This window comes from Aphelocoma coerulescens, chromosome 3 (genome assembly GCF_041296385.1).
Source record: "Aphelocoma coerulescens isolate FSJ_1873_10779 chromosome 3, UR_Acoe_1.0, whole genome shotgun sequence".
Taxonomy (NCBI): Eukaryota; Metazoa; Chordata; class Aves; order Passeriformes; family Corvidae; genus Aphelocoma; species Aphelocoma coerulescens.
In genome coordinates, this window is record NC_091016.1 from 7,429,809 (window position 1) to 7,456,214 (window position 26,406).

The window sequence follows — 26,406 nt, forward strand, 5'->3', positions numbered from 1 at the left end:
GGACCCCATCCCTGTCTCGGGGTCCCCGGCCACGCGGCCGCGAGTGAGGGAGCGACGCCGCAGGCGCCACGGGTGCCGTGGGCCACGAGCAGCCAGGAACCGGGCCTCGGCGTGGCAGGCCGCTCTGAGCGACTGGCTCGGAGAGCCCTGTGGAGGGAGAAGCGGCGATTTCCACAGTGACACGAGAAGCCGCGCAGTGCAGCACCGAGCCGAAACGGGGCCGCTCTCAAAGCAGCGTGGAATTTGCGGAGTGAAACCACTCACAGGGCGCGGGGCCGGTGACGATGGCAACGCGGGGCCGCGCAGAGCCCAGACAGGCGCTGGAGCAGGGCCGCGCAGAGCCCAGACACGCACCAGAGCAGCGCCACTCGGAGAGCGCAGAGCAGCCGCAACGCGGGGGCCTGACCGAGACGTCGGAGTCAGTGAGGCGGCGGCCACGCAGGACCAGCAGCCACGACAAACACGCAAGCATGTGATAGGAGAAGTTGTAGCCACGAAAATCACAGGAACTGTGAAATGGTACAATGTAAAAAACAACTATGGATTTATAACATGAGATGATACAGGAGAAGATTTATTCATCCATCGAACTGCTATTAAAAGGAATAACCCTAAAAATTACCTGCAAAGTGTAGGAGATGGGGAAGTTGTACAATTTAATATAGTGCAAGGAAAGAAGGGTTTTCAAGCAGCGAATGTTACTGGGCCTGGAGGTATTCCCGTCAAAGGCAGCCATTATGCACAAAATTATCAACAATATCCAGCCCAGCAGCTTCCCTACCCACAACCTACTTTCCCCTTTTACCCTATACCCAATATGAACCCTTTCCTAAGTTTACCCCATCCCCAGTTTATTCCTAATCCATTTTTCACCCCATGGCTTCCCTATACAATTCCCTTTCCCTACAATTCCTCTCCGATGCCGAGGGGGGGATGAAAAGGGGGAGGGAAGAAATTAAACCCTCTCCTGCCTCAGTTTCCCCACAAAGCATGCTCAGAGACCTCTGTCTCCCTTCTGCCAGCCCTAAGATGTTCCACAGAATCTGTTTGGACATTTAAAGACTCAGGAGGGTGGCTTGTTTTGTTTTGAAACTGTCCTTGTTGTTTTCAATGTTAAGTTTTACATCTCTTTTGTTAAAAATAAACGGGTGAAATGTTGGGGTCTCTTCCCCCCGCCATGTAGCCCTGGGAGAGGGGCCCTGAGGGGAGACCCGGGGTTTCCCTGCCCCTGGTCAGCCTCATTCCCCAGTGGTTGCTTTGTGTTCCCCTGAGCGGGCAAAGGACCCTCGGCCCATACTGTGAGAGTTCCTCAGCAGAGCCCCGGCCATGCGGCTGGGGAAATAAACATCTCTGAAACATCTACCAAGAATCAGTCCATATATATTTCCTTTCCATGGGACTCCTGGTTTGATACACACGTGTTACAGTATCCCCGCAGTAACAGGTGACAGCACAAGGAGAGATCAAACGCTCAGCAGCACCATGAGCTTGGCACTTTAACTCCTCTGGTGGAAGATGGTTTTGGTGGCCCAGTGCTGCATCTCTGGCCAGGTCTGGCTTATTTGGTGGCTCATTTGCTCTGGAGCTGAGCTGAAACTTGTCAGCAAACTGCAGTGCTTGGAGCTAAAGACACCCCTGAGAAACACAACAAGGTGTGTTTAACCCAGACAGGTCTGTGTGCTCTGAAGCAGGGAATGACTACTGGGTGTGCAAGTGCAGGAGGAAGAGGAGAGACTGCAGCTCCAAACATCAGCGCTTTGGTGCCAGCGCTGTGAGGGTGTGTTTGAGCCAGACCACGCAGACAAGGAGCAACGTCACCTGTCATCCCATGACATCCGTAAGTCCCTGCCAGGGACGAGGGCCAAGAACGGGCCGGAACTGGTGCTCCAGTGTTGTGTACAATGTCCTGCACCTTCAGCCCAGTGTGCCAAGTCTGCTCCAGGGTGGTGGTGGCTGCTTGAGTTTAATTCCGTGTGGATACTGGTATTAAACCAGGGCCTGGAGTTCTCCAGGGGAAACTAGGTAGTCATGGTCCGAATCCCTCTGCACGGCCAAAAAAACTGGGCTAGAAACGCAGGAGGAGCCCGAAAAAAAGCAAAACCAATGTTATTGAGTGGAGCCCCCAATTTGGGCAGCCCCTGACTGCCTCTCAATCAGAAGTGTATGTGCAGAAAAATCATAGAGCCATAGAAAGGCTTGGGTTGGAAGAGACCTTAAAGATTATCTTGTTCTAAAACTTCACCTTTTAGCCTCTGTGTGTGCTGAGATTAAAGCCAGAATTTGTTTTCCTACCATGGCATTTCGAATTCAGGCTGCAGAATAACCTCCTCTAACCTGCAAGGAAAAGGCTTCTCCCCACAACTTGCCCACCTTGCAAAAGAGTCTTTTACCTTCAGTCTGCAAAAAAGGATGGAAAATTGCAGTGTTTTTCTACAGCATGTTTAAGTTCACTTCAGACAACGATTATTTTGTTGGCTTCCCAAGCCTCAATTAAATTATCATTTACACACTGCAATTTAAAGCGTGTGCTTTGCTGGTAAAACCCGTAACAGCTATGAAGTGTGTGTGTGTGTGTGTGTGTACAGTCATTATTGTTGCTGTTTGGTTTCTTCTCTATTTTAATAGCTAAAATATTAAAATGGGAAAAGCAAAGCGCTGATTATCCACAGATATGCCTAATTTCACATTGTGAAGGTATCTGCTAGAATAATGTGTATATAATATAGGTAATGAGTGTTCACGGGAGACTAAAGCTGGAACACAGCAGCAATTCCAGAAATAATTGTTTCTTCAGAGGGAAAATAATAAAAAAAAAACAAACCCAAACTTGCCCTAGAGCTTCAAGCAAAGCCTTTTGCTATGCTTTTAAAAATAAATGCTAGCAATGCATTTTAATTTCCCACGTGGCTACATACGCTGGCATTATGAGAAATCCCTTATTTATGAAGCTCCTGGATAATCCTGGGTGCTGGTCCTGAAAAATAAAAAGTTTTGGTGTTTGGGGTTGGGGTTTTTGGTTGGTTTTCGTGTTTCGGGTTTTTTTCACCTGGGCACCCTATGAGCAGCAGGAGCAAGGAAGGCTGTATGGCACTAATCTCCTCTTGTGTGATTGAGTTTATGTGGGAAAAACAAATAAATGTGAGGGGGAAGGGTGTTTCTTCCCCCTGGCTGCCTATTGCTGGCCCGGAGATGAAACGTGGCTGCTGCAGCCTGAGGAATTTCTCTTGTAAGCTGTTGGGTTTGGGGGTTGTTTGTTTGATTGTATTTGTTTGGGTTTTGTTTTGTTTGTTTGTTTGGGGGGGTTTGGTGGTTTTGTTTTGTTTCTTTTTGCTTGGAGGTTGTGAGTAAGAGTGGATGAAAGAGTGCAAAGGTTTCAACTACCAAATAGTTTTCTTTATAACTTTTAATCTACCAAAACTGCTGTCTAAAGGGAAGGGTGAGCTCTCTTTTTCAGAGATATTGGTACGTGCACCAAAAAACATTACTTTTTTTCTTAGAGGGCAAATCCTCAAACAGGTTGATTGCAATAAGCCGTGAAATGCTTGAACTCTAATGAGATTCCTAATTTTTTAAAAAAACCCTCATTTCTAATTTATTTTGTTTTTTGAAAAAGATATTGTTAGGTTGTGTCCCAACTTATTTCATCTCATATGCGCAATGTGAATATGTTTCGACTTCAGGCACCAGCAGAATTTTTATTTTTTTTTAAAAGCGCATTTTGACTTTTTTTTTAAGGTGTAGGTAGGTTGTCTCCCATCTTATTCCGGAGGTGAAATCATAAGTCTGGGCTGTACGAATATGCTACAACTTCGGGCACTAACGTGATTTCTAACTGGGGGGGGTGGGGGGGGGAGAGGTGGAAATGTTGTTGGTCCGTTTCCCAAATCAATCCGCAGGTGAAATGCCCGCTCTCCGCCGCCGCCGAGATCCCATGGTGGGGTGTGGGGGGCGACTCCAGAGCGGGGCCGCATTTTTGGGGTGCGAAACCCTTCCACAGGGGCCGCCCGCGGGGGGCGGGCACGCGGGGGGCGGGCCGGGGGCGGGGCCGCGCGCGCGCGCCTGAGGGGCGGGGCCGCGCGCGCGCGCCGGCGCGAGGAGGGGCCGCGCGCGCCGCCCCGGGAGCGCCCTCAGGTCAGTGCGGGGCGGGGGGCGCGCGGGGCCACCCGCGAGGGGACGGCCGCGAGGGCACGGCCGCGCCCCTCCGGGATGTGGCCGCGGATCCCGCTCCCCTGCCGGGCTGCGGCGGTGCCGGCGGGGAATGGGCGCCCCGCGCCCCGCGGAGGCGCCGCCGTGAGGGGCGGGGCGGGGCGGCCGCACCTGAGCGCCGGCAGCGCCGCGGAACTCGCGGAGCGGGGGCGGTCGGTGAGGGGAGTGGAGCCGCCGGCTCTCCCGCACAAAGAGCCCCCCGGGCACGGCCTTTGCTTGGTCGGAGTCGCGGTGCGGGTCCGCGGGGGGTGTTGGTGCCCCCTCGGTCGCCTTTTGTGCAGCAGCGGGGTAGGTTCGCGGCGGTGCCGGTGGTGACCCGATGGAGTGGGCTCGGGAGGAGCCCCGGGACCCGGCTGTGGCCAGGCTGGAGCCTTCACCGGAACGCGTTCCGTTCTGTCACCCCAAAAGTTGGGCTTTGGGGCTTTTTTCCTGCTTAAAGTAAAGCTTCTTTTATAAAAGAAGTATTTTAAGCATTAATTCAGTAAACTTTCCAGAGGCACAATAAATAGTTGTACCCGGTTTGGCATAAATACCCCCTCCTTTCCCCACGCTGTTGGCCGAACCTCCTGATGTTCCTGTGTCTGAAGGTTCAGTGGTTTCACGAAAGGGCCCACACCTTTACAGTTCACCTTTTTCCCTGTTTGTTTTGAGAAAGCCACCTGTGAACTTCGAGCTTTATAAATCCGATTCATTGTGGTGTTTCCTGAGTGCCGAAGCATTTTGAAACAGGAGGGAGTAGTGGGTTGTTGTGAGTTAGAGGAAAAGTTTGAATTGAAGTTAAGATACTTGCGTGTTCCTGAACTGTGGTTACTAACATGTCTAATTCCACAGACTGTCTCATCTGAGAAGTGCTAATGCAGGGGTTTTGCCGTGTTTTTAGTCCTTGCCATACTTTGTTTTCAGCATGTGATCTGTGTGTTAAGTTTTAATCTGTGCCCTGTGTTTTTTGACTGTTTTTTTTGTAGAGAGGTAGTGCTTGGTTATAGGTGTACAATACTCTATTTGGCATTAGTTAACTTTTATGCCAGTGTTAGGCTCAAAATAGCTTTTGTTTGAGTGAGAGAGAACTAACTGTTCTCACTGTTTTCTTAAGAGTGTATGTGCAGGATGTCACACTGCCCAGTATCTGGGGTTTACTGGGTAATTTAGCTTTGGAAATCAAATCTCTTAGGGCCTTCATTTGAAGTAAGTTCTGCAGGATTGCTAAAGTTGAACGTGGACTGCAGTACTTTCTTTTTTTTTTTTTTCCCTCTTGAATCCCCCACAGTAAGTACACTGGCGCTAACTGCACAATAACTTCCCTTGTGTTTCCCTGCCAGTGATCCTCAGCTCTGCCTCAGAGGAAACACCTTCCAGAAGCAACATGGGATTCATTCAGCTTGCCCTTTAAGGCTGGGGGGAAAAAAATGGAAGTTGCAACAGTAATTTTTATGGTTTGGCCACTTGCTTGTTAGAGCTTGTGAGCAAATTATTTTTCCTAATTTACCAAACAGTTAGGATGAAAGCAGCAGTGCTAGGGTAGGCTCCATTAAAACAGAGGTCTGATGATGGTAGGCCATGTGTTATGCTGTCAGAAGAAATTTGGATCGCCTGTTGTAGAAACTTGTGCAAATGAGTTTTGCAGCAGAATATTGTTTATGCCCAGCATAAGCTTTCTCTGATAATTCAAGAAGATTCTGCCCTGATACTGTCTCTGGTAACTCCTCAGACTTTGCTGGCTGTTATTCTGTTTTACAAATGTTCAGATACCTGAGCTGGTGTGGAAGCTCTGTTTTGTGAGGCACTCTGTAAATAAGTGATAAAGCAGCAGTTTCTATCTTAAAGGGCTGATAGACAAGGCAAAAGAGGGAAGTAAGAGATGGGAATCTCGGAAGGAAAAGATTAAAAGCTTTTTGTGGTGGAAGTTGTCATTGGTTGTGTTTTCTGCCATTAAGTTGAATTCCAATCCCCTGCCTTGGTTACAAAAGCACTTTATATGTGTGTCAGAAAACTGAGCAGGGAAGCTTAAGTAAGACATCACTTCATTCAAATTTGCAAACTTCCCATTTTTGGGGCCTGGCTCATCTGTTTTCTGATTCTGCTGCCCTCTATGAGTTTGATACCTCGCCAAGCTGCCATGAAAACCAAGCAAGTCCAGCGTCTGGAAAGTGTTTGCAGTTTAAACACTGGGGAGCTGGTTGGCAGCCTGTATCTGCTGTCTGCCCTGGCTGTGTGGGGTGAAGAACGGCAGCAAACAGATTTGGAAGGTATCTTGAGACATCACCTTGTCCAGCCCTGTCACCTGTACCCCAAGATTGCCTGATAGCCTGAATAAATATTTCACTAGAGGATCATATACTACATAAATACCAGGCTGAATGACTTGTTGATAACATCCTTCTGTGACAGGATATTTATGTACCAGGTTATACTCCACAACCACCCTAGCTACATTTTCTCCTCTTCACAATTTAAAGGCAATTTAAAGGAGTCATTTTCTTTAAAAAACTACATTCTCTGGAATCAGAGCTGTGCTGTCTCCCTACTTGGTTGCAAGGGTTTTCTGGGAGTATGAAAAGAAAGCAGCTCTTCAGGCAGGTGGCATGTTTGCTTGTCTGAGAGGTGTGAGGATTCCTTAGAGCTCTTTGCCTTTTACCTTTACACTTCTGTGAGACCAAAGTGATACTACCCAATGTATACCAAGAAAAAGTAAAGGTTTTCCTACTATATAAAAGTTTATAATACATAAAACTAATGAGTATTTGTGTTTGTCTTTTACAGTGCCTTAATTACGCTCTTCTGTTTGCTTACTTGCTGCTTCCTTAGTGTCTTTCTCTACTGCAGTTCTGACGTGTCACAGAGTTACTGTGAAGAAGAACATTTAAGATATCCTAACACTGATACACAAATACATCTTAAGGCCCAAAAATATATTCTGAAACCAGAATTTGAGGAGTATGTATGTGTTTGTCTTGAAAATTCATGATGCAGTAGCTACCGTTCACTTCTAAAGAGGAGGATAAGCTGATGGAAATACTGAAGCATAACTGACTGCTAAGAAAGGCAAGTGTGACTGAAGTATTTGCAGCAAAGGAAAATAAATCTGATTTTCTAAAGTGGTGGATAAGATAAAAATTTGGGAACATCTTTATGTCCATGTGGATTCAAATAGAGGCTGTGTGCTGGGAGAGTCTGGAAACAAAGTTAAGGGCAAGTAATAAGATCCACTGCTTCTAATGTGTGGCAGAGGGAGAATCATTCAGGACAATGCAGTTTAATGGATGTTGTGTCTGGTTCCATTCCTTGAACTATTTGGAATAGGCTCAGGTTAGCAGCAATCAGTCTCTCATATCTAAAAATTTGGGTTAGTAAACAATTATAAAAGCACTGCAAGAGTTGTTACTCATTTGTTTTAATTCTCACTTTTGGGAAGTGAGAGCCACTGTGGCTGAGAATGTCTTTCTTATCAAGTGCTTGGTTTGCCGATGTACTGACCCGTTCCTCTTTCATTGGCATGATTTTCCTCTTCTGTAATTTAAAACACAGTGGGAACAAGAAGCTGTAGCAGACTTTTTCTGTTTAACATACGAATGCTGCCGGCTGTGATGCTCTGCTGTAAACACACAGGTTGTTGATCTGCTGTGGAGTTGTAAGCTGCATGTTCCCTAAGCTTCCCTAGATGTAAAACGGATTGGCATGATGTAGTTTTCCATGACAACACCTAACCAAGCTTTCCAAAAGTCCCCTCTGTTTCCCTTACCCTTGCTGGAGGTGCTGTTACTATGACAGTCCCAGGGGACTGAAGTGTGCAGGCCACAGAGCAGGTGTGGTTGTGCACGGTAGCAATATCCTCTCCCCCTCTTCTGTCCCACTGGGAACTTCAACACAGCAATTTGACATGGTGAATGTAGGTTACCTGCGCATGGAAAATGTAGTCCTTGAGTTGTACACCAACACAGTCAACTGTGATGCAGTTCCCCTGTGGATACTCATGGAGTAGTTACTTCTATTGCCATTGGTTGCTTTACAAGTGAGAACCTTCCTCTCTGAGGAAGGGTCTGTTTGCATTTGTGTTTTGCAGACTTACTGTGTGTAGGAGAACAAAGACATTTGGGAACTGCTGATGTGAAGGAACAGGACCAGGCAGCTCACAGCCTGCCCCTCAGAGAGCCTGTATTAATTTAACTTTTCAGTTTGAAAATGATGGTTTCTGAGCCAAGTTAAAATTAGTATAAAGGTTTGTCTACAGAGGTGAGATCTGTCTGCAAGATTTGAAGTTCTGTCTGTAGTCATCTGATCTGACCTCTCCCTTGCAGCAGGCAGCATGTGAGCGCTGATTGTAGTGATGGTTTTTCTGAAGTGCACGAAGATCACTAGCTTCTTTCTCACAGGGCACTGAAGGATCATTAAATGCTAATGACTTTTGATTACTGTTGACCTTGGTCAATTTAGAATTAGTGACCTAGAGAGGAAAACCACTGTATCTCATTACCAATTTCCTGAGCTATCTGATCTTTCCTTTGTAAGTCAGTTTCGGTAAGAGGCAGAGTAGAATTAAAGTTGACCTTTGCCTTAGAAAAAGGGTTGAGTGCTTTCAGGTTTGCAATATCATGTTTATAAATAAATAAATAAATAAATGGCAGCCACTAAGAAAGAGCTTATTTTTTGACCCCACAGACTGTCAAGAGCAAAGCTCTACGTGAAATGAAATGGACAAGCTCGAGTAGCCGCGATGGGGAACAAATGCATAATTTGTCTCTTTTAAATTAGTAGCAAAACAGTTTATCTCCTGTAACCTTGAAATGAATTCTCACTTTGTGGTTGCAGGTTTTCTCTTCTCAGAGTTCATTTATAATTCTTGGTTTTACTTTGAACTATCAAGAAGCAAATTAATGCTCATAGAATGCATTGCAAATTCTGCACTGGGATATTTTCTACCTGCAGCTCCAAAACTATGATATTGAGCAATATGTCTTAGCAGGCTTGTAAAAGCATATATTTTAGGTTGTAACGAAGCATTTGACATCATTTCTTTCCATATGCCCAGAAGAGAATATCTGTGGGGTAATTCACTGTAACGGGATCAAGTATATTTTTCGCTGCGGGTTGTTTAAGCCTTAACCTTCCTTCTCACAGTTATGGTTTATATGGACTGTCATTCATGCAGCAGGCATGGTCTTGAAATCAGAATGAAAAGACAAGAAAATTTTGAACATTTTTTTCTCACTCTGATACTGTATTTATTTTGGTCCATCAGGGAACAAAACCTTTAACTTTAAAAGAAAAAAACCCAGCATAGCAAAGTCTTTGGTGTTTGGGGCATAAATACAAAGTTATTCGACCTCTCACTGAGGTTAAATTGCAGGCTTTAAGCAGCTAAGCAAGAAAAGTAACAGGAAAAATTGAGAACAGGAGATGTTGCAGTTGACGTAGGAACAGGTTCATGGAAAGTGACTTGAAATCCATACAAGGAAAGTTTATTTGCAAACATAGGACTAGATAGTATTCTTAAATACGTTTTGTTTTGATTGCTTTTTCTCAAAATAGATATTGCTTAAAAAAATAAAACGAAATTATTTTGCAGGTACAAAAAGGACATGTTAAAAAGATTAAGGCTCCTTTGGTAGAGAGAGTAAAAACAAATGGCCATGTGTAGCCTGTGTGCTAGCAAATACTACAAGAGTAAAAAATAACTGTGAATACTCATTCTTTAGGTTTCTATCTTGTGTGAGTTTGTGTTTACCTTTTGACTGGGCTGCTCAGGGCTTTCTACTTTTGTTTTCTTCAAAGCATTAAGGGCATTTAGTAAAAAAAATGGAAAAGCTATCTTAGTGGATAATGTTATGCAAAGTATTTAAATCCTCATAAACACTAAGCAGTCAGGAATATTTGGTAACAAGTATGCTGCTGGTGTAGCATGAGTTCTATGGAAAAATACAATTTAGCTATTTTGGACTTTGGTTTGAAGCTTCTAGTCTTGGTTCAAGATGCAATTCTACTCTGATACTATTCTACTCTTTCACGGCTCTTGGCTATTCTGGGAAGTAAATGCAATTTTTTTAGCATCTAATCTGGCTTCTTTGAGAGTCTTTACAATTTTTCCCATCTTTCTTCCTGCTTCTAGTAGTCTTTTTTGTTTTATTATTTTTCCATAGAAGACCTTACTGAGTAAGAGTTCGTTGCCAGATTTTCCATGCAGCAGACAGAAGTAGATGCCATCTTGGCTTCTTCCATCTTTCTTCTTCTGCCATTGAGAAACTTAGGAGAGAGGAGATTGGATGGTTTTGTCCACTGTAATGCAATTTTTTTTTTTTTTACTTGAGGAAATGAAGGGTAGAACTATCAGTCCCCTTTCCAAATTGGTTTTTACAAACAGAAGGGTTGGAATGGTGATTGGGAAGGACTCTTCCAAGTGACTAAATAATTCATAGATAGGTAAACAGAACAAGACACCACAGCTGTGTGGGTTGGGTTTAATGAGGTTTTCTGTTTGTTTATTTGATTTTTGAACATGTATATTCAGTTTTTAAATGAGTGCTTAAAATTAACTTAAATTCAGTGAGAACTAGCAGTGGGCAGACAGGTAGATTTGTTAAACAGTAGCACTGTGTATTTATTTTGGTTAATCAAGATGTGTCATCTGAAATTTGTTTCCTTGTAAGGGGAAATTCAGAATTTAAACAATGTTAATAATGCATGGCCATAGTAACTGCCAAAGAAGACACTTGGCAACTTTACAGAAAAAGAAATGTATGCATTTCCTCATTGCTTACTAAGAATTCTTTCCTTTATTCATGATGTGGTTGTAACAAACAGTTGGGAATTTTGAGGAAAGCTTGTGTTTTATAGAATTGTCTAGCTCATGTTACCATATGAGGAACAGGCCTGTAAATGAGAGATGTAGAAAAACTCAATTTATTAGAAGGAGAAAAAAGATAGAAACACGTTGGTATCCCTGCTATTGCAGCAGGAGAAACTGATGAAGTATGAGGAAGAATACTCCCATCAGCCCTGAAATTGATTTCCCTATTGGAAGTTACCTGTAGAAAGGCATAATTACAGTAGTAACATACTATTAAAAGTTGTACCAGGAGCTGGGCTTTGCTGTGACGCCTGTGCCACACAATGGTATCAAGGTATATTATGTTCTTAAGGGATAAATGAAACTGGGATGGCAGGTGTGTTGCACACACTTGGGTTTGAACAGCAAAATTGCTGCTTCAGTTCACAATGTTTAGTCAGGAACTGATTTCCAAGGGCTCGTAACCTGCTCCTAATAATTTGAAAGGGACATGTAACTTGGTGTGTAGTATCTCAGACTGGGAATATAGTCCTTTGCTTAATTCTTCTCTTCTGGCATTTTGAATACCCATTAGGCCAGTGTTAAGATTTAAACATGGAATTTCCTACAAGCTTTAACTTGAAATATTCCTGGTCTTTGCTTGTAAAATAAAAATTAATGTGCCTTTGAAAAACTGTATTTCCCTTTTTCTCAGTTGTATATATCAAGTTTAGTTCTGTTAATATATAATTAATGAAGAAAACTGAGACTTGCTGAAGAAGATTAGGGGTACATTGTAATAAGATTTCAGAAATGGATGGATCTTTGGGTCAGAGAAGGTCAATTTCCTTGATCCTCTTATTGGAGGCAAACTGATCTAAACTGGGGATTTTGACTGGTCTTTCAACAGGCAGCAGTTCCTAGGTTGTTTTTACTGACTGCCAGCATATTGATTTCTAAATTCATTTACAGTATGTATATAGTAAAAGGAGAAAACACCGTTGTATAAAAATAAGTGGAAGCTGCTGCCAAAACAGAAAGAATAGTGAGTGAGAATAGCACTCATGCTTTGGGGGTTGTTTTTCCCATTTCACATCCATCTAATGATTAGTTTATGAGACTTAGTTGCTGAGATGATGAAGTCCAGTAGAAAGTGGTATGAACCTGTAAGAGGTTTATAGTTTTTTCATAGGAATTCTATTAAAATCTAAATCTATTTAGATTCTGTTCTGGAATCAGTGCTATTTTCCAGTTACAGCAGACCAGATTTTGTTGGGTGGCTTAAGAGCAGGCAAAGATGGCAGTTTGGCTTTTTATTTACTGGGGTGTGCTTTTATCCTGTCATGCAGATCCTTCTTGTCTGCTGGGGTCTGTCTGACTTCTGAGTTCAGGCAGAACATGCTTCAGCTGCAGTTTCTCCCTCCTTTCCTTTCCTTTCTTTTCCCAGAAAGTACAACGTGCTGTACATGTGTGGTGTGTTACAGAACTCAAAGGTTGGTGGGGATTCCTGTGGATTCTCATTTACTATCTCTCTTTCCCACATGGATTTAACTGGTCAGTCTGTCCCTCACTATCTCCTGTAGCCTCCCAGTGACCTTATCTGGTGTGTGTGTAAAATCTTTGGATTTGTCCTGGTCATTGGTTTGAAGAAATGTGCAGAAACCTTGATTTTTATATACTTTGGAAGTCTATAAAATGGATTTGTGGAACGACAATCAAATCTCCCAACCCCTGCTTTCACCTTCTGCCAATTGCAACGCTGAGAACCAGATTTTCTGGAGTCTGTGGTTATCTATATCTTTAAGAGGTTATTTAAGATTTCTTCCTTTTGAGATGTTTGTCCTGTGCAGTGGCACAAGGGTTATACTAGAAGGGCTGGAAATTTACATGAGAGTAAAAAAACTTAGGCAAACTCAACAAACTCAAATTCTGTGCAGGGAATACCTGCTGTGTTCATGTTATAAACTCAGCTGTGAGCAGTTATAAGATCCCATCTGTGGGATGAGTTTCTGCTCCTTTACTCCTTCTTTTCCCTCTCTACGGTTCAATATGGTTTAGGTTGTTAGTTTCCCTTTCTAATCATACTGTTGCAGATAAAAAAGAAAATCGGGGAGGAGAAAGAAAAGGTTGCTAGAAATAATTTCTTTGGAAGTTACATAACCTCTCCTCAATGTATTTAGCAACTGTCTCTGCCTTTCAGATACACGAGGCATAACCCACCATCTTCCTTTAAAGCAGCAGTCAAGGAGATCTTGCACGAAGATTGTGAAATGTAGCAGCTGAGGCATGGACATGTCTCCTTCTGTTTCCCCCTTCCATGAGTAGTGCCTTCAGACAGAGAGGGCAGATGTGTCTGGGAATGGCATCATCTCCAACCATTGCAGCAAAGCCTCCAGATGGCTGGGGCACACAGTGCTTCTTGTGGAGCGTGTCCCATGGAAGCCTGGTAATCTTTGAAATACCTGCACACTCTCAGGTTAAAGACATCCTGAGTGTGTGTCACGAAGCCACAGCTGTGATTCAAGCAGTTGGGATGGAGATCGAATAAATGGCCTGAATAATATTTCTGTTTGAGTCAGTGGCAGATTTGTCAGGGGCTTCAACAACATTCTTCATCAACCTTTTCTCACTTTAATTTCCCTGCTGTATTGTTGTTCAGCAAAACTAATTATGGCAAAAAGTGGCTAAATTAGCTTTGAAAGCAGAGGAGTTTTTTCTTTAAAACTGAAAGTAAGTCTGAAATAATATTTTTATTATCTGCTTCCCAGTATTTTAAGGTGTGATATGTTGACACCTCATACCAAGTATATTTTATTTCCCTGCTTTTAAGTGGTTATGCTTGCTTGGTGGTTTTTCTATACACTTGACCTGCTGTTAAAGAAATCTGACCTAAGTTTAAGTTCTGAGTAAACTAATGACTGAAAATTAGACTTTTTTTTAATTTAAGTGGTTTGGTTGGCATAGCTTATAGCCTGTTTATTTCAGAAAGTATTTGTGAATAAAATTGGACTGTGTTTGCATCTCAAGGAGTGTTTTTTGCCCAAGACTCTCTAAATCATTCAGACTTTTTCATTTAATGCTTTGAAATATTGATTAAATATATTCACTCTGGTTTGCTTTAATCTGATTGCACATCTAGAAGTTTTCTTCTGATGTGGTGCAGCCGTGTCTGGTGTAAGCTGGCTTAATTAGCACTGCTTATTGATTTGGGACCCCTGTCAAAGGCTGTCATGTTATCTGGAAACATAAGGAGTTAAAGCTGAAGCTGTGACCTCATCTCTGTTCATGTTACACTGGAGTAGAAGCTGCGCTGAAAGGGATTGTTTGGCTGCATCGCTGTCTGTGCTGCTGCTGCTTGATTGCTTTAATTCGGTTCTGATATCTGTCACACACTTGCTGAACAACTCTTACAGGAGGGATTTGTGGGAACGCTAGAGGCAAAGGAAGCTGTGCTAATATCGAATGCCCGTGGAAATCGTTCCCACGGCAATAGACTCAGATAGATCTTTCTACCTGATTTCAACTTCTTGTTGCTTCCCCTGTGAAAACTGAAGCGGCACGGAGGAGAGCTCACAGACACGCGCACACACACACGCACACTCCTGGCCAGCCGCGCTTACGCAACGGCGTGTGCCATTCATTCCTTAATCGCCTCGGCTGCGTGGGAGCTGCGGGAGCGCCGCTGCGGCTTTAACGCGGGAGCGGCGCGGGCTGCCATAGGTGTCACTGTGCGCTAGCCCGGCCGCTCTCGGCGGCTGCAGCCATTGGCTCCGCGCTGCCGCTCCGGCCGCACGGCCGCCGGCCCCGCTCCGCCGCCGGCCCCGCTCCGCCGCCGGCCGCGCTCCGCCGCCGGCCCTGCCCGCGTAACTTCGGCTCGCCGGCAGCCTGGCGCTGCCGCCGTGCGCTCCCTCTGCCCGGCGCGTAGCGCTGCCAGGCGGCTCCTGATCGGGAAAGCTGGAAAGAAGGAAAGCTGGCAGGAATGATGGGGATGTATTTAACGATTCGAGTACTGGATCAAACTTAAAGTCAGTTTCTTGCTCGGTGCGCTGGAAAGGTCACCTTGTCTTGCTGGAGAAGAAGAAAACTCTCAGCTCTGCTGCTTTTGGTGTAACAGCTTCCACGTGCATTCCTAAATGTTCCTAACTAGTTAGGCTGTCGGGCTTTACACACGAGTATACTCATGGTAGATGAGAAAGGAAAGAACATGAAATGTCTCACCTTCTTCTTGATGCTTCCAGAGACGGTCAAGAACAGGTCTAAGAAGAGCTCTAAGAAAGGAAATAGCAGCGGCAGTAGCAACAGCAAATTGCCTCCAGTTTGCTATGAAATCATTACCTTGAAGACCAAAAAGAAGAAGAAGATGGCTGCTGATATTTTTCCCCGAAAGAAACCAGCTAACACTAATACAACTGCTGTCCAGCAGTACCATCAGCAAAATCTCAATAACAACAACACTATTCCTGCACCTAATTGGCAAGGACTTTATCCAACCATCAGAGAGAGGTAAGTTCAGGGCAGTTTTTTTTGGTGTTTGAATGGAGAGCTGAAAAGTAGCAAAATGTCCAGAATGCATTTATTTGCTGAGGAAAACACAGTTATATTTTATTTGGGCTTTTTGTCTCCCTGTATGTGTGCATGAAATAAGAGTTTTGGTTATGGAAAAATATTTTAATATCTCTTTTCCAGACACTGCATTTGTTTCAGTAAATAAAAATGTTGCTGAAAGCTGCAGCATACCCGTAAAGATTTGCTTTTAGACCTCGGTGGGGATTTTCAGTGATACATGCTCTGGACTTTGATTTCCACTTCTTGGAAAGTTCTCGGAAGTTTGGGGGTTGGTTTTATTGCACACACACCCCCCACACATGCTTTTTCCTCCTTAGTATTTTCTCTGGTATATTTGTGTGATGATGTGTAAAGTAGCTTGAAGCAAAATGTGACTGGCTTCTCTTTGCTAACAAGCAACTTGAAGTTGCTAAGAAATTAAATTTCATGGGTCTGGGGCATGCAGAGAGTTCCTGGGCGCCACAAATTAACATGCTACCTCTGTTTGTAGAAATGCAGTGATGTTCAACAATGACTTGATGGCAGATGTTCATTTTGTGGTCGGGCCACCAGGTGGGACCCAGCGGCTGCCGGGACACAAAGTAAGCAACAGCTGCACGATCTGCTCGGGCAGGGAGAGCCAGAGAGAGCTCCCACGGCTACGCCGGGACAGAGCGTGGGAGGCTCGGCTCTTCTGGGACAGGCAGCAGTCTGTATCTGAAAAGGCCACATGCAGTGGGATAATCCATCCCTGGCTTTTCTTTGTGTTTTCAGTTAAACAGTACATTTGCTGGGCTAGGGCAGTAAAGTTAGGAATACTGCTTTGTGCTGTTGATTAATATTGCTCTTGAGATTTTCTAGAAATAGTTAACTTCTGCGGTGGAGATGAGCGTTTTCCAGTAGCTAATGCATGTATGCCCAGGAGAGTAAAACACAAGGAAAATGTGTAATTTGTTCCTAACTTGGACTACATTTCTTACTGAAGTGTGCCTGTAGAGCCTGTCAATGCAGCCCAGTATGCTCAGAGTGGCTCTCCCACATTGTTTGTGTTGGCAGTATTTTCAGTTCAAAGCATGAAATAAGGTTTCCCTTTCTCAACAGTACGTCCTGGCTGTTGGGAGCTCTGTATTCCACGCGATGTTTTACGGAGAGCTTGCTGAGGACAAAGATGAAATCCGTATACCAGATGTTGAGCCTGCTGCTTTTCTTGCAATGCTGAAGTAAGCATCATTCATCTGCTGGATATGTTTCCTTGTCTGATGAATACATACGCTGCCAATGTCATAACTGAAGTATTAGACTTGCATATAAACAGAAAGAAAGCAGTTGCTTAAAATATGCCTCTTTTTGTGTTTTAAACTTTCCCCTCATTTTGCTCTCCCCCAGACTAATGTAGGCAGTTGTAAATAATGACTTTGACAAGGGATCTTTGGGCACATTGTGTACTGTAATGCCTATCGATCTGATTTGTCACTACGTGTTACACAAAGGAATGGAGTTACTAAAAAGATTTGTCAGCTGTAACAAAAAAACCCCAAACCAACTGTTCTACTTTGCAAGCATAGTGTAAAGTTAAAAATACATGCACAAAGCCCCCTCAAACCCAGTAAATTTCTGGGTTTGTAGATTGACATTGTTCCAGTTCTTTTAGAAACCTGCAGTATGCAGGTCTTGTCTTAGAAAAGTGACCCTAAGTTATTCAATATAGCCCCTGAAAAATAAATTTCTCCTCATGTATCATATTGATGCATTTGGAAAGTGATAAAAAGGCTGTTTACATGAATAGGGGGTTTTATCTAACAAGGAAAACTAGTCAGTTTACATGACATTATATTCCTTTTTGCAAACTGCATAAGAAATGCTGTCTTTTCCTAAATGGGCATAATGAAGCAGCTTCCCTGCCAAATTGTCCTTGAATGTATCTATAAACTCTGATTGTCAAAGAGAAATGCCCTATCACAGGAATGCTATGGCTTTGAGGTTTTTTTTTTCCTTCAGCTTAAATAAATGCCATTGCTTTCTTTTACAGAAAATACATCAGTATCTGATCGTGATCCTTTTAATATGCTGCAGGTTTTCTTGCATGTAATGATATAATCACTAGCTAGCAATTTATTGTATTTCATAGATTGTTTTGATTAGCTTATGATTACAGAACAGTTTCTTTTTCTTTTTTTACATTTCAGTGGCACCATAGATGAACATTCGAACTTGCATATAGAGTTTTTATAGGTTATCATCAACATCAGGAATGTTCTGTGCAAATATCAGTAACTGCCAGGAAGAGCTCCACAGATGTTCTATAGACTTGGAAAATAAAGTTAAGATATGCCATTATGTGTAGGGAGGTGTGTTACGGATCTTTACTTTGGGCCCTTTTGGTTTTGAGGCAGAGCTCAGACTTACACTTTACTTTCATGCTGAATTTTACAAATCACAAATACAAGATACTTGGATTCTTCCAGGCCCCTCCCTTTCTTTTTGAACAGCAATTCTATTTCACTGTGACTAAACATGATGTGCCATATAAAAACAATGCTTTCTGAATTTATCATTAAGAAATGTGTGCAGAAAGCAAGCCTAGAAAAGAGTGTATCAATACTGACATCTAGGTCTCGGCATGTTATTTAGCCCATGGCAATTTAGGAGACTATCTATGGGAGCATGACCAGAACCATGGGATTCATCACCGTCTCAGCTTTTATTGAAAAAACCCAAAAGACCAGAAAAAGTCTGTGGGCTGTGTGGCTGTTGAGGTAACCTTGCCAGTGATGCAGCGTGCCTGAGGCTGCAGAGTGCTCCAGTGTTTGCGGACACTGGGATGGTGCAGCCGTGGTGGTGCAGGGAAGGCACAGGGATGGTGCTCAGCAGTGCAGCGTCCCCTCATGACAGGATCCACTGCACGTGGAGCTTAGGGGCAGCCACCATCCCCCTTCACTCCTCTCCCTCTGGGAAATCATCCCTGTGAGTGTCGCTTGCAACTGCTGTGAGCTGTGGATGGCAGAAGGCTCATGATACTGTTGCTACAGAGGGAAAGACTCTATCTATCCCAAAGCAGCCTCTCCTTCATGTGCTTCTTTCCACATCACAAACTTTGTTAGAAAATACATTGAGTTTGGGTTTTTGGTTTTGACGTCTTGCTAGGTTTTGGTTTTTTTGTTTTTCTTTTTCCTTGGGCCAATGAATAGCATAAATAGCATAATTTTTTTGGTGTGTTTTATTACACAGTGGGCATTCTGACAACAAACAAGGTATTGCCAGGTGTAACACAGGAAATACCATGACTGGTAGATACTAATTATTCTCCCAGTAAAACTGCTTTGACTGTTCTCTACAGTTTTAAAAACAGGGTTAAACTTACAGTCTAGTTGTCAAACTGAACTGGTGCTTTAATGTATTATATCTTATCTCAGTCTTGACTGTTCAAGTTAGAACTGTGATCTCATCTCATCCCAGGCTGAATGTGTTACTAAACCATCAAACCCCGTGCTCTGGCAGAATCCTCTGTTTGAGAACAGGGTGAAACTGGAATATCAGTAACCGCAGACCAGAGTCGAGGTGCATTGGCAGAGGGAGAGGTGTGGAGTATTGCTGACAGCCGATCTGTGCTGTGTCTGCTGTACATCAGTGATATTAATTCTTGATTTTCAGGAATATTAAAATAGCAACTTTTGTACTATTTCGATTTAAAACAGATGTCATCACTCTCTGCTGTACTAGCAGGCAAAGAGAAGTAATGGAAGGGAGGAAAGAGTTGGAGAGCAATGAGGAGAATCACAAAAACAAATTAATTGAATGGAATTTTTTGGGCGATAAAGGAGCTGCGCCTGTAACCATTGATATAAAGATGTGCTCTTTGGTTTTACAAATAAGCTGAAACTAAGTAGTAAAGACTAAAAATAGGCTTGGCTCCGTGTAAGTTTTCTTTTTCTCTGTAACCTCTTAGATTTTATATTTCTGGAGCAGTATCCCCTCTGTGTGTGTTTTCCAAGTGTGGCATGGAGGATACTATCTTACAGCTGCAAAAATACAAGTAGTTATTTACATCTCTAGTCAGAGCAGTGTACGTACTAATTCCTCTTTATAGGCACATCTGTTCTGCAGAAAATTCACTGTGTAGGGAAACCTGCTAACTAGAAAATTTTAATTAGTACAGGGTTGCATACAACTTTAGCTTTTCTGGAGGAAGACACTTTTATCAGCCATAACCATCAAGACTTGCTTATCCCTGTGAAGAGTGAAATTGCATTTGGCATGGTTTTAGCACATTGCATTCACCAGCTGCAAATGGGGCCCTGAAGCATGAGATATTGAAAAGAACAAACTGTACAATGCTTCATTTCTCTGAGCAATGAATCCCAGCAGTTTAGTCACATAAATAGAATTTCACCTTCATCTCTTCCACCACGCTACCATAGCAGTAAAGCTTTTTTCATCCCTATGCAGTGAGACTGAGTGAAAATGCTGTGCTAGTTGAGGTAGGATGTTGTGAGCATTAAAAACCTGAAATGGTCCATTTCCTATATGCTTCATCACTCTTTAAAAAAAACAAGCAAAAACATGAGCCCAAACAAAAAAGCCACCTCCTAAAAAAACCCAATCGAGTAGTTACAGAAATGGATAGCACCTCATTACTTGAGTAGCATTTCTCTTCTTAGATTACCTAGTTACCCTCTACAAACTTGTTACCATTCCTGATTTTGTGCATACGCCTCAGTAAACCACGGTTCATGGTCAGAGGACATGCAGTCCAGGGACTCTTAGTAACATATGCTCCAGACTCCTGTGGTAGCTGAGTGAGGCAGGAGCTCCTGCCTGGGGCCTCTCATCAGCCAAGGCCTGTGTGGAAGGAGCACAGAGCTGCAGGGGCCACAGTTTTTAAACAATTGTCTTGTAGCATGTACCCCAAATGGGGAGTTGGATTCACCTTAGATTTAAGCCTGTTCTCTTCCATGGTCTTAAGTGCTGAATGTTTTTTGTACTTTCTTTCTGGATTTAATCAATACTCACCAAAAGCACTGCTTGGTTTTAATGTGGAGCCATTTAAACATTCTTTGTTTATGATTTTTTTTGAGTTTGTTGTTGACAAACTCTGGTTTTGCATTAAGCAGCAGCATTACACCCGTGTGCTTTATTTCAGGTACATCTATTGTGATGAGATCGATTTGGCTGCAGACACTGTCCTGGCCACTCTTTATGCTGCCAAGAAGTACATTGTTCCTCACCTGGCCCGCGCCTGCGTCAACTTCCTCGAGACGAGTCTGAGTGCAAAGAATGCCTGTGTGCTGCTCTCCCAGAGCTGCTTATTCGAGGAACCTGACCTGACCCAGCGCTGCTGGGAAGTGATTGATGCCCAAGCTGAGCTCGCTTTGAAGTCTGAGGGGTTCTGTGACATTGATTTTCAGACACTTGAAAGCATTCTCCGAAGAGAGACTCTGAATGCCAAAGAAATTGTTGTTTTCGAGGCAGCTCTGAACTGGGCTGAAGTGGAGTGCCAGCGACAAGAGCTGACGGCCACCATAGAGAACAAGCGCAAGGTGCTGGGCAAGGCTCTCTACCTGATCCGCATCCCTACCATGGCCCTCGACGACTTCGCCAACGGTGCTGCTCAGTCCGGGATCCTGACTCTCAACGAAACCAATGACATCTTCCTCTGGTACACGGCCGCCAAAAAGCCGGAGCTGCAGTTTGTCAGCAAGCCCCGGAAAGGCCTTGTCCCTCAGCGCTGCCACCGCTTCCAGTCCTGCGCTTACCGCAGCAACCAGTGGCGCTACCGGGGCCGCTGTGATAGCATCCAGTTTGCTGTTGATAAGAGAGTGTTTATTGCTGGCTTTGGGCTCTATGGCTCCAGCTGCGGGTCAGCAGAGTACAGTGCCAAGATTGAACTGAAGCGACAAGGGGTTATCCTGGGCCAGAACTTGAGTAAATACTTCTCGGATGGTTCTAGTAACACTTTTCCCGTGTGGTTTGAATATCCAGTGCAGATTGAGCCTGACACCTTTTACACAGCAAGCGTGATTCTGGATGGTAACGAACTCAGCTATTTTGGACAAGAAGGAATGACAGAAGTTCAGTGTGGGAAGGTGACTGTTCAGTTTCAATGTTCCTCGGACAGTACAAATGGCACGGGGGTACAGGGAGGGCAAATTCCCGAACTCATATTTTATGCTTGAATGGGAGCGTGTGGCTACAAAGCATTTTGCTATGAAGAACCTGTCTGGTTCAGGCCTACTGACACTTAGCTTTTTATCTGCAGATATGTGATCAGTACAGGGAATATGTAACTAAATGCTGTGGGCAAGTTCCTGGCTTGCTGTACTTGTAGCATCATTGGTGATTAAGTGTAATATTTAAACTGGAAGCTCTTAGAAACAAGCGAGTTTTAAAGGCTTTGTAAGAGGGGTGCCTGTTTGCTGGTGATGCTGACCCTTTCTTTGATGCACCTGTGAATCACCAGAGGATGTCCCCCTCTTGTATCTCACTAAACACTGTCTTCATTGATCCGTTTTCTCTTTCTCCATTTTCTGCTTTCTGCTTGTATGGGGGAGGTAGGGATAGAAAATGAAGAGCTTTGTTTTATAGCTCTCTCTGCTGTCTGCTCTGCAGACTTTGGAGATTCCAGTAAACCAAGCTGCTTTTGACAACAGAGGCTGGAAGAAATCCTTCAGTTATAAGCACAAAAAGTGCAAGTTTAAACCTTTATCCTATGAGATTCTCCTGCAGCCAATTGTTTGGGATGGCTCCAGGGGAATATGGGGAGAAGGAAGCATCTTTGAGGAAGCTCCAGGGCATGCTGACCATGTCCCCAGTGCATGGACATGTTCACAGTGAGGAAGGCATGTAGGCTTGGCTAGTTACCCTCGGAGTTCATTTTCTAGGAATCCCACCATGAAGGCAAGGAAGTACTTGCACATGTTCAAATTGTATATGCAGCTCTTGAAACTCTACTCCCATGACCCAGCTTTGGCTACGTCGGAATTGATCTGCTCTTTAAATGGCACTTCTCTGAACCCTTGCTAAATAAATAGGAATTAATATCAATCATCTGATGCAGGATAATTTTTTGTTCCTTTTGGGTGGCTTGTTTTTCTTCTTCCTAAACATGGTAGAGGCAGATTTTAGAGGAACAAAAGAATGTATCAATCTTGACTTGGATTTTTTTCTGTAATACGAGGGTTTTTTTTTTTTTCTTTTTATTACCAGTTGAAATTTAGACAAAGAAGATTCCCAACTGTGGTCATACTACACTTAGTGTATGTCATCAGATAGCAGTGAGGGGGAAGAAGTCTCCTCTAATGTGTTATTGTTGGACCTCTTGCAACTGCTTATGGTTACACATCAATCCGAGGATTATGTGGTATGGAACCTTTTCCTTGCCTGAGTTTTTTTCCCCCAAACTTCCTGTTACATGTCTGTATCATTTTTGCAAAAGTATGAGGGATATTCCTTGTATGAGGGAAGGAAACCAGTATAAGTAAGAACTACAGGTACTATTTAAACGTAAGAAAATCCTTCATCACTGCACTGGGACAGTTGTTCCTCAAAGGCTACACTGCCCATTGTAAAGCATCTCATTCTTGCTTCACCTCCGAAGTGGGTTCTGTTTGTTGCGTATGTTTTAACAAAATGAGAGGACCAAATGATTCTTTAGACCTTCTGAAGATGAATGTTGCAGTATATCAACACATTAACGTAGCATAACCCTAAATTCACTTGTCAGTTCTGTAATAAAAATGTTTTTCTCATCTGATTTCTTACCAGTTTAATACTATTACTCTAAGTGTTGCTTGACGGTTGGAATACTGGCCCGCGGCCATCGGAAAGTGCCAATACATCTTTGCAGTGTCCAAAATACCATCTGAAGTAAGGAAAACTGGAGTGTAGTCATCAAACACTTTATGGCCAAAGCCCAGATCTTCTTTCTAGGTAATAAAAAGAGAGCCAGGTAAAAAAGTACCCTGCAGGATTTATGCCTTTCACCCATCTTAGTGTTTAATGTTTTATATACAGACATACATGTGTGTGTAAGCAGTGCTCTTTCTGAAATGTAAATACCCTCAAAATACATAGAAAAAGGTTTTGTTTTTTGTAACAGATGTACATAATCCAGACTGCTTGTGAAATCTAAACAGAATGCTCCATGGAAAACTCCCAGAGAGAGATTTAAAAAAACCTCCAGTTATTTATATTTAGATCTGCAGCTGAAAATAGGCAAGAGTATAAATGGTATGGAGTGGAGAAAGAGTTGCTGAAGAGATCGTAAAAAGGAATCTGAGATTGTGATGAGGTAATGGTCATTTACTTTTAGACAACATCTGAGCGGCAGTTCCCTTTATTTAGATAAATTTCAAAGCAGAGAAAGATGCTAATCAGCTGATTAAGTTTTCTTACAGCAAGTGGCTGATGCAGATGTAATTACACTGAGTGATGATCAGATTGACAAGTTGTGGTAGCAAGCTGCATTCCGATTTGGTTGGTAAAAAACCCATGTGCCACAGCTGGTGGGACAAGTCAGAGTGCTGCGTTGGTGTAACTAGTCTCGGGTTCTCAGTTTTAATTTATTCTTTGTTTTGACTTACCTGCAAACAAAGGTGACACATGTGCTACGTTCACTGGCTGGAAGAGAAGTTCAGAGATCAGAATACTCTGTAGCTGTAATACGTAGAAAATGAGCTGTTATTTAATTATTGTTCTTATTTGATGCTTTTCCGAAGTCTTTTTGATGAAGTTGGATGAAAACAGCCTCTAGCTTAATTCCTCTGAGTCCATTCCAGGTTTTAGGAGCTGGTGCAGGGAAAGGTTTCCAGTGTGAGTGATCAAACAAAGGCACCCAAAACACCTTTTGATGGTCACAGTGTGACTTGCTTCTGAGCACTTCGTGATGCTAACAAGTACTGGGATGTAAGAAGGTGAGCAGTGCCACTCACCTTAGGACATCAGAGCACTTGAGTCGGTGTCTGAATGTGGATTTGGTCGGTTTAGCAGAAGCACCCAAGCTTGAATACATTGATTGACATTCTGCAAGCATCAGCCATATCAGCCTGGAATGTAAACATCATGTCGATAGAGATCACCTCGCAGATTCTGTCTAAACTGTTCCTGGCTGTCTTTGCTACTTGTATCTTTGATCTGCTGGTGAGAGGAATCTGTGATAAGAGAGTATAATGTAATATACTTTCTGCATATCTAAAATAGTATTTAAGTAAACATTTTAATTTCTACACACTTATTGCACTGAACTGTTTTGGGTTTTGGTTTTTTTGTTGTGATAAACTTGGCTCACTTCAGGTCCCAGCACCCATTTGTGCTGAAGCAGTGTTTGACCTTAGCAGGCTTACAGCATTATTTATAAAGGACAGATATATATAAATATATGAAGTACCTCATGTTGAATGTTATTGTACTGTATCTTTAATGTCACAGTGCAGATCTTGTTGGACTCATGAATGTGTATAATCGCGTTAAACATAAAAATAAAAATGATTCTTAAATGGTTGTTTCCTTCAGTATCTTTGAAGCATGAGCTGTGAAAGCCCTTAGTTATCTCTTTTAACAGTTCCTATTGTTGTACAGTTGTGCAGGGATATTTGTTGAGCTTATGTATTCAGAGATCTTTTGATCCCCAAAGAAGCAAAAGTCTGAGGAAAAAACAAGGAAGAACAATGAAAATGTTAATCAGTTACATTGTAAAAAGGTTGACGATTAAGCTAATGAGCTAGAGTGAATGAATTCATTTATGTGCTTTATGAAAGACCTTGTCTACTAGCATTAATATTTTCATGTTCTATTAATATTATTAAGCATGTGGAGATGAAGGGGGAGGGTCTCTTGTTTATTCTAAAAGACAGTTGGCACGGGAAAGGCCATGCTTTTCAGTCTCTGATGGATCAGAAAGGACATGGTTAGTGCCAAGAGGCTGTTCTCTGCTGAAAAGTTAATTATATAATAGTATTCAGATTTCTGAGTATTAACAATTTTCTTCCAGGAGATTTGAGACTTCATTTTAAATACTTTTAAGGTCAGTGAAGCTGAAGCCTCACTCCATGATGTCCATCTCCAAGGCCTTTCATATATTACTGGCGAATGATAAAAAATACTCTGTAGTCTGATAGAGAGATATGGAAATTTGAGGAAGTCTACCCCAGAAAAAATCAATACCTTCACAGTTCTTCCAAAATTCTGATTGAAGGATGTTTACAGGCATCAAACTTGCCACTTTTGGTAAGTTGTTTTTCTAGAATTATTACTTCACTACTTGGCACCACACTGCTCCATTCTTGATCCAAGTTCTCTTATGTGCCCAACACTTCTCATGTGGAACTGGCTTCAAGCAGGAACTGTCCTATGCCTTGTCCTGTACTAATGCCACCAGCTCTTAAATGCATGGTAGATACCAGTGTGATTTGGTGCAGCAAGCACCACACTGGCAGCAGCAGCCTAGCTTGGTGTAGCAGAAGAGATTGCTGCTGCTGCTGGCAGCCTCAGATGCTTTGGTAAACAGGCCAGGACTAAGTGGACAAGACAAATAAAGGATGGCCTGTCTCATCCAAAGGGCCATTCATTCTCCTTTGCTTCTGCCTGAAATATGACAGAAGTGATAGAACACTTGCTTTGGAAATTGATTTTAGGGAGAGCAGTGTCAGTCTCATGCACTGTGTTTGGTGAGGCAGAGAATCACGTGTGTATTTTTGCCAGAAAAAAAAAAGGAGTTTGAAGTGGAAGGAAAAAGTGCTGGGATGTTTCTGGGCTTGGGAGGACTTGGACTCCAAGAGGTGCACTCAATTGTTTGTCCTGCAGGTAATATCCTGCTTGGTGGAAAAGGGGCTTCCTGCTCCCACGTAGTTGGAAACTCCTCAGGAGCGCATGGCTGCTGCTTCTCATGAGGGCAAAATCCT

At 43.1% G+C, this 26,406-nt stretch overlaps 1 protein-coding gene across 3 annotated transcripts; it reads left to right on the plus strand.

Annotated features, from left to right (window-relative positions):
- The first annotated feature begins 4,077 nt into the window (after nt 1–4,077).
- On the plus strand, nt 4,078–25,002 carry BTBD3 (BTB domain containing 3). Of its 3 annotated transcripts, none has more exons than XM_069008994.1 (5): nt 4,078–4,131; nt 15,205–15,469; nt 16,023–16,113; nt 16,613–16,731; nt 20,652–25,002. In XM_069008994.1, exons 2-5 carry the CDS (start codon nt 15,327–15,329, stop codon nt 21,682–21,684), a joined length of 1,386 nt encoding a protein of 461 aa, XP_068865095.1. In that variant the 5' UTR covers nt 4,078–4,131; nt 15,205–15,326; the 3' UTR covers nt 21,685–25,002. The 3 variants fall into 3 exon arrangements, with proteins under 3 accessions (XP_068865095.1, XP_068865094.1, XP_068865093.1); XM_069008993.1 differs by lacking the exon at nt 4,078–4,131 and adding an exon at nt 4,365–4,494; XM_069008992.1 differs by lacking the exon at nt 4,078–4,131 and having other exon boundaries at nt 14,790–15,469.
- Nucleotides 25,003–26,406: the final 1,404 nt, after the last annotated feature.

Bases quoted from the DNA above. Each gene is read 5' to 3' on its own strand.
- BTBD3 (XM_069008992.1), top strand. From the start codon at position 15,147: ATGGTAGATGAGAAAGGAAAGAACATGAAATGTCTCACCTTCTTCTTG. The intron at 16,114-16,612 runs GTAAGCAACAGC...CTTTCTCAACAG, and splicing joins AGCGGCTGCCGGGACACAAA to TACGTCCTGGCTGTTGGGAG. The intron at 16,732-20,651 runs GTAAGCATCATT...GCTTTATTTCAG, and splicing joins GCTTTTCTTGCAATGCTGAA to GTACATCTATTGTGATGAGA.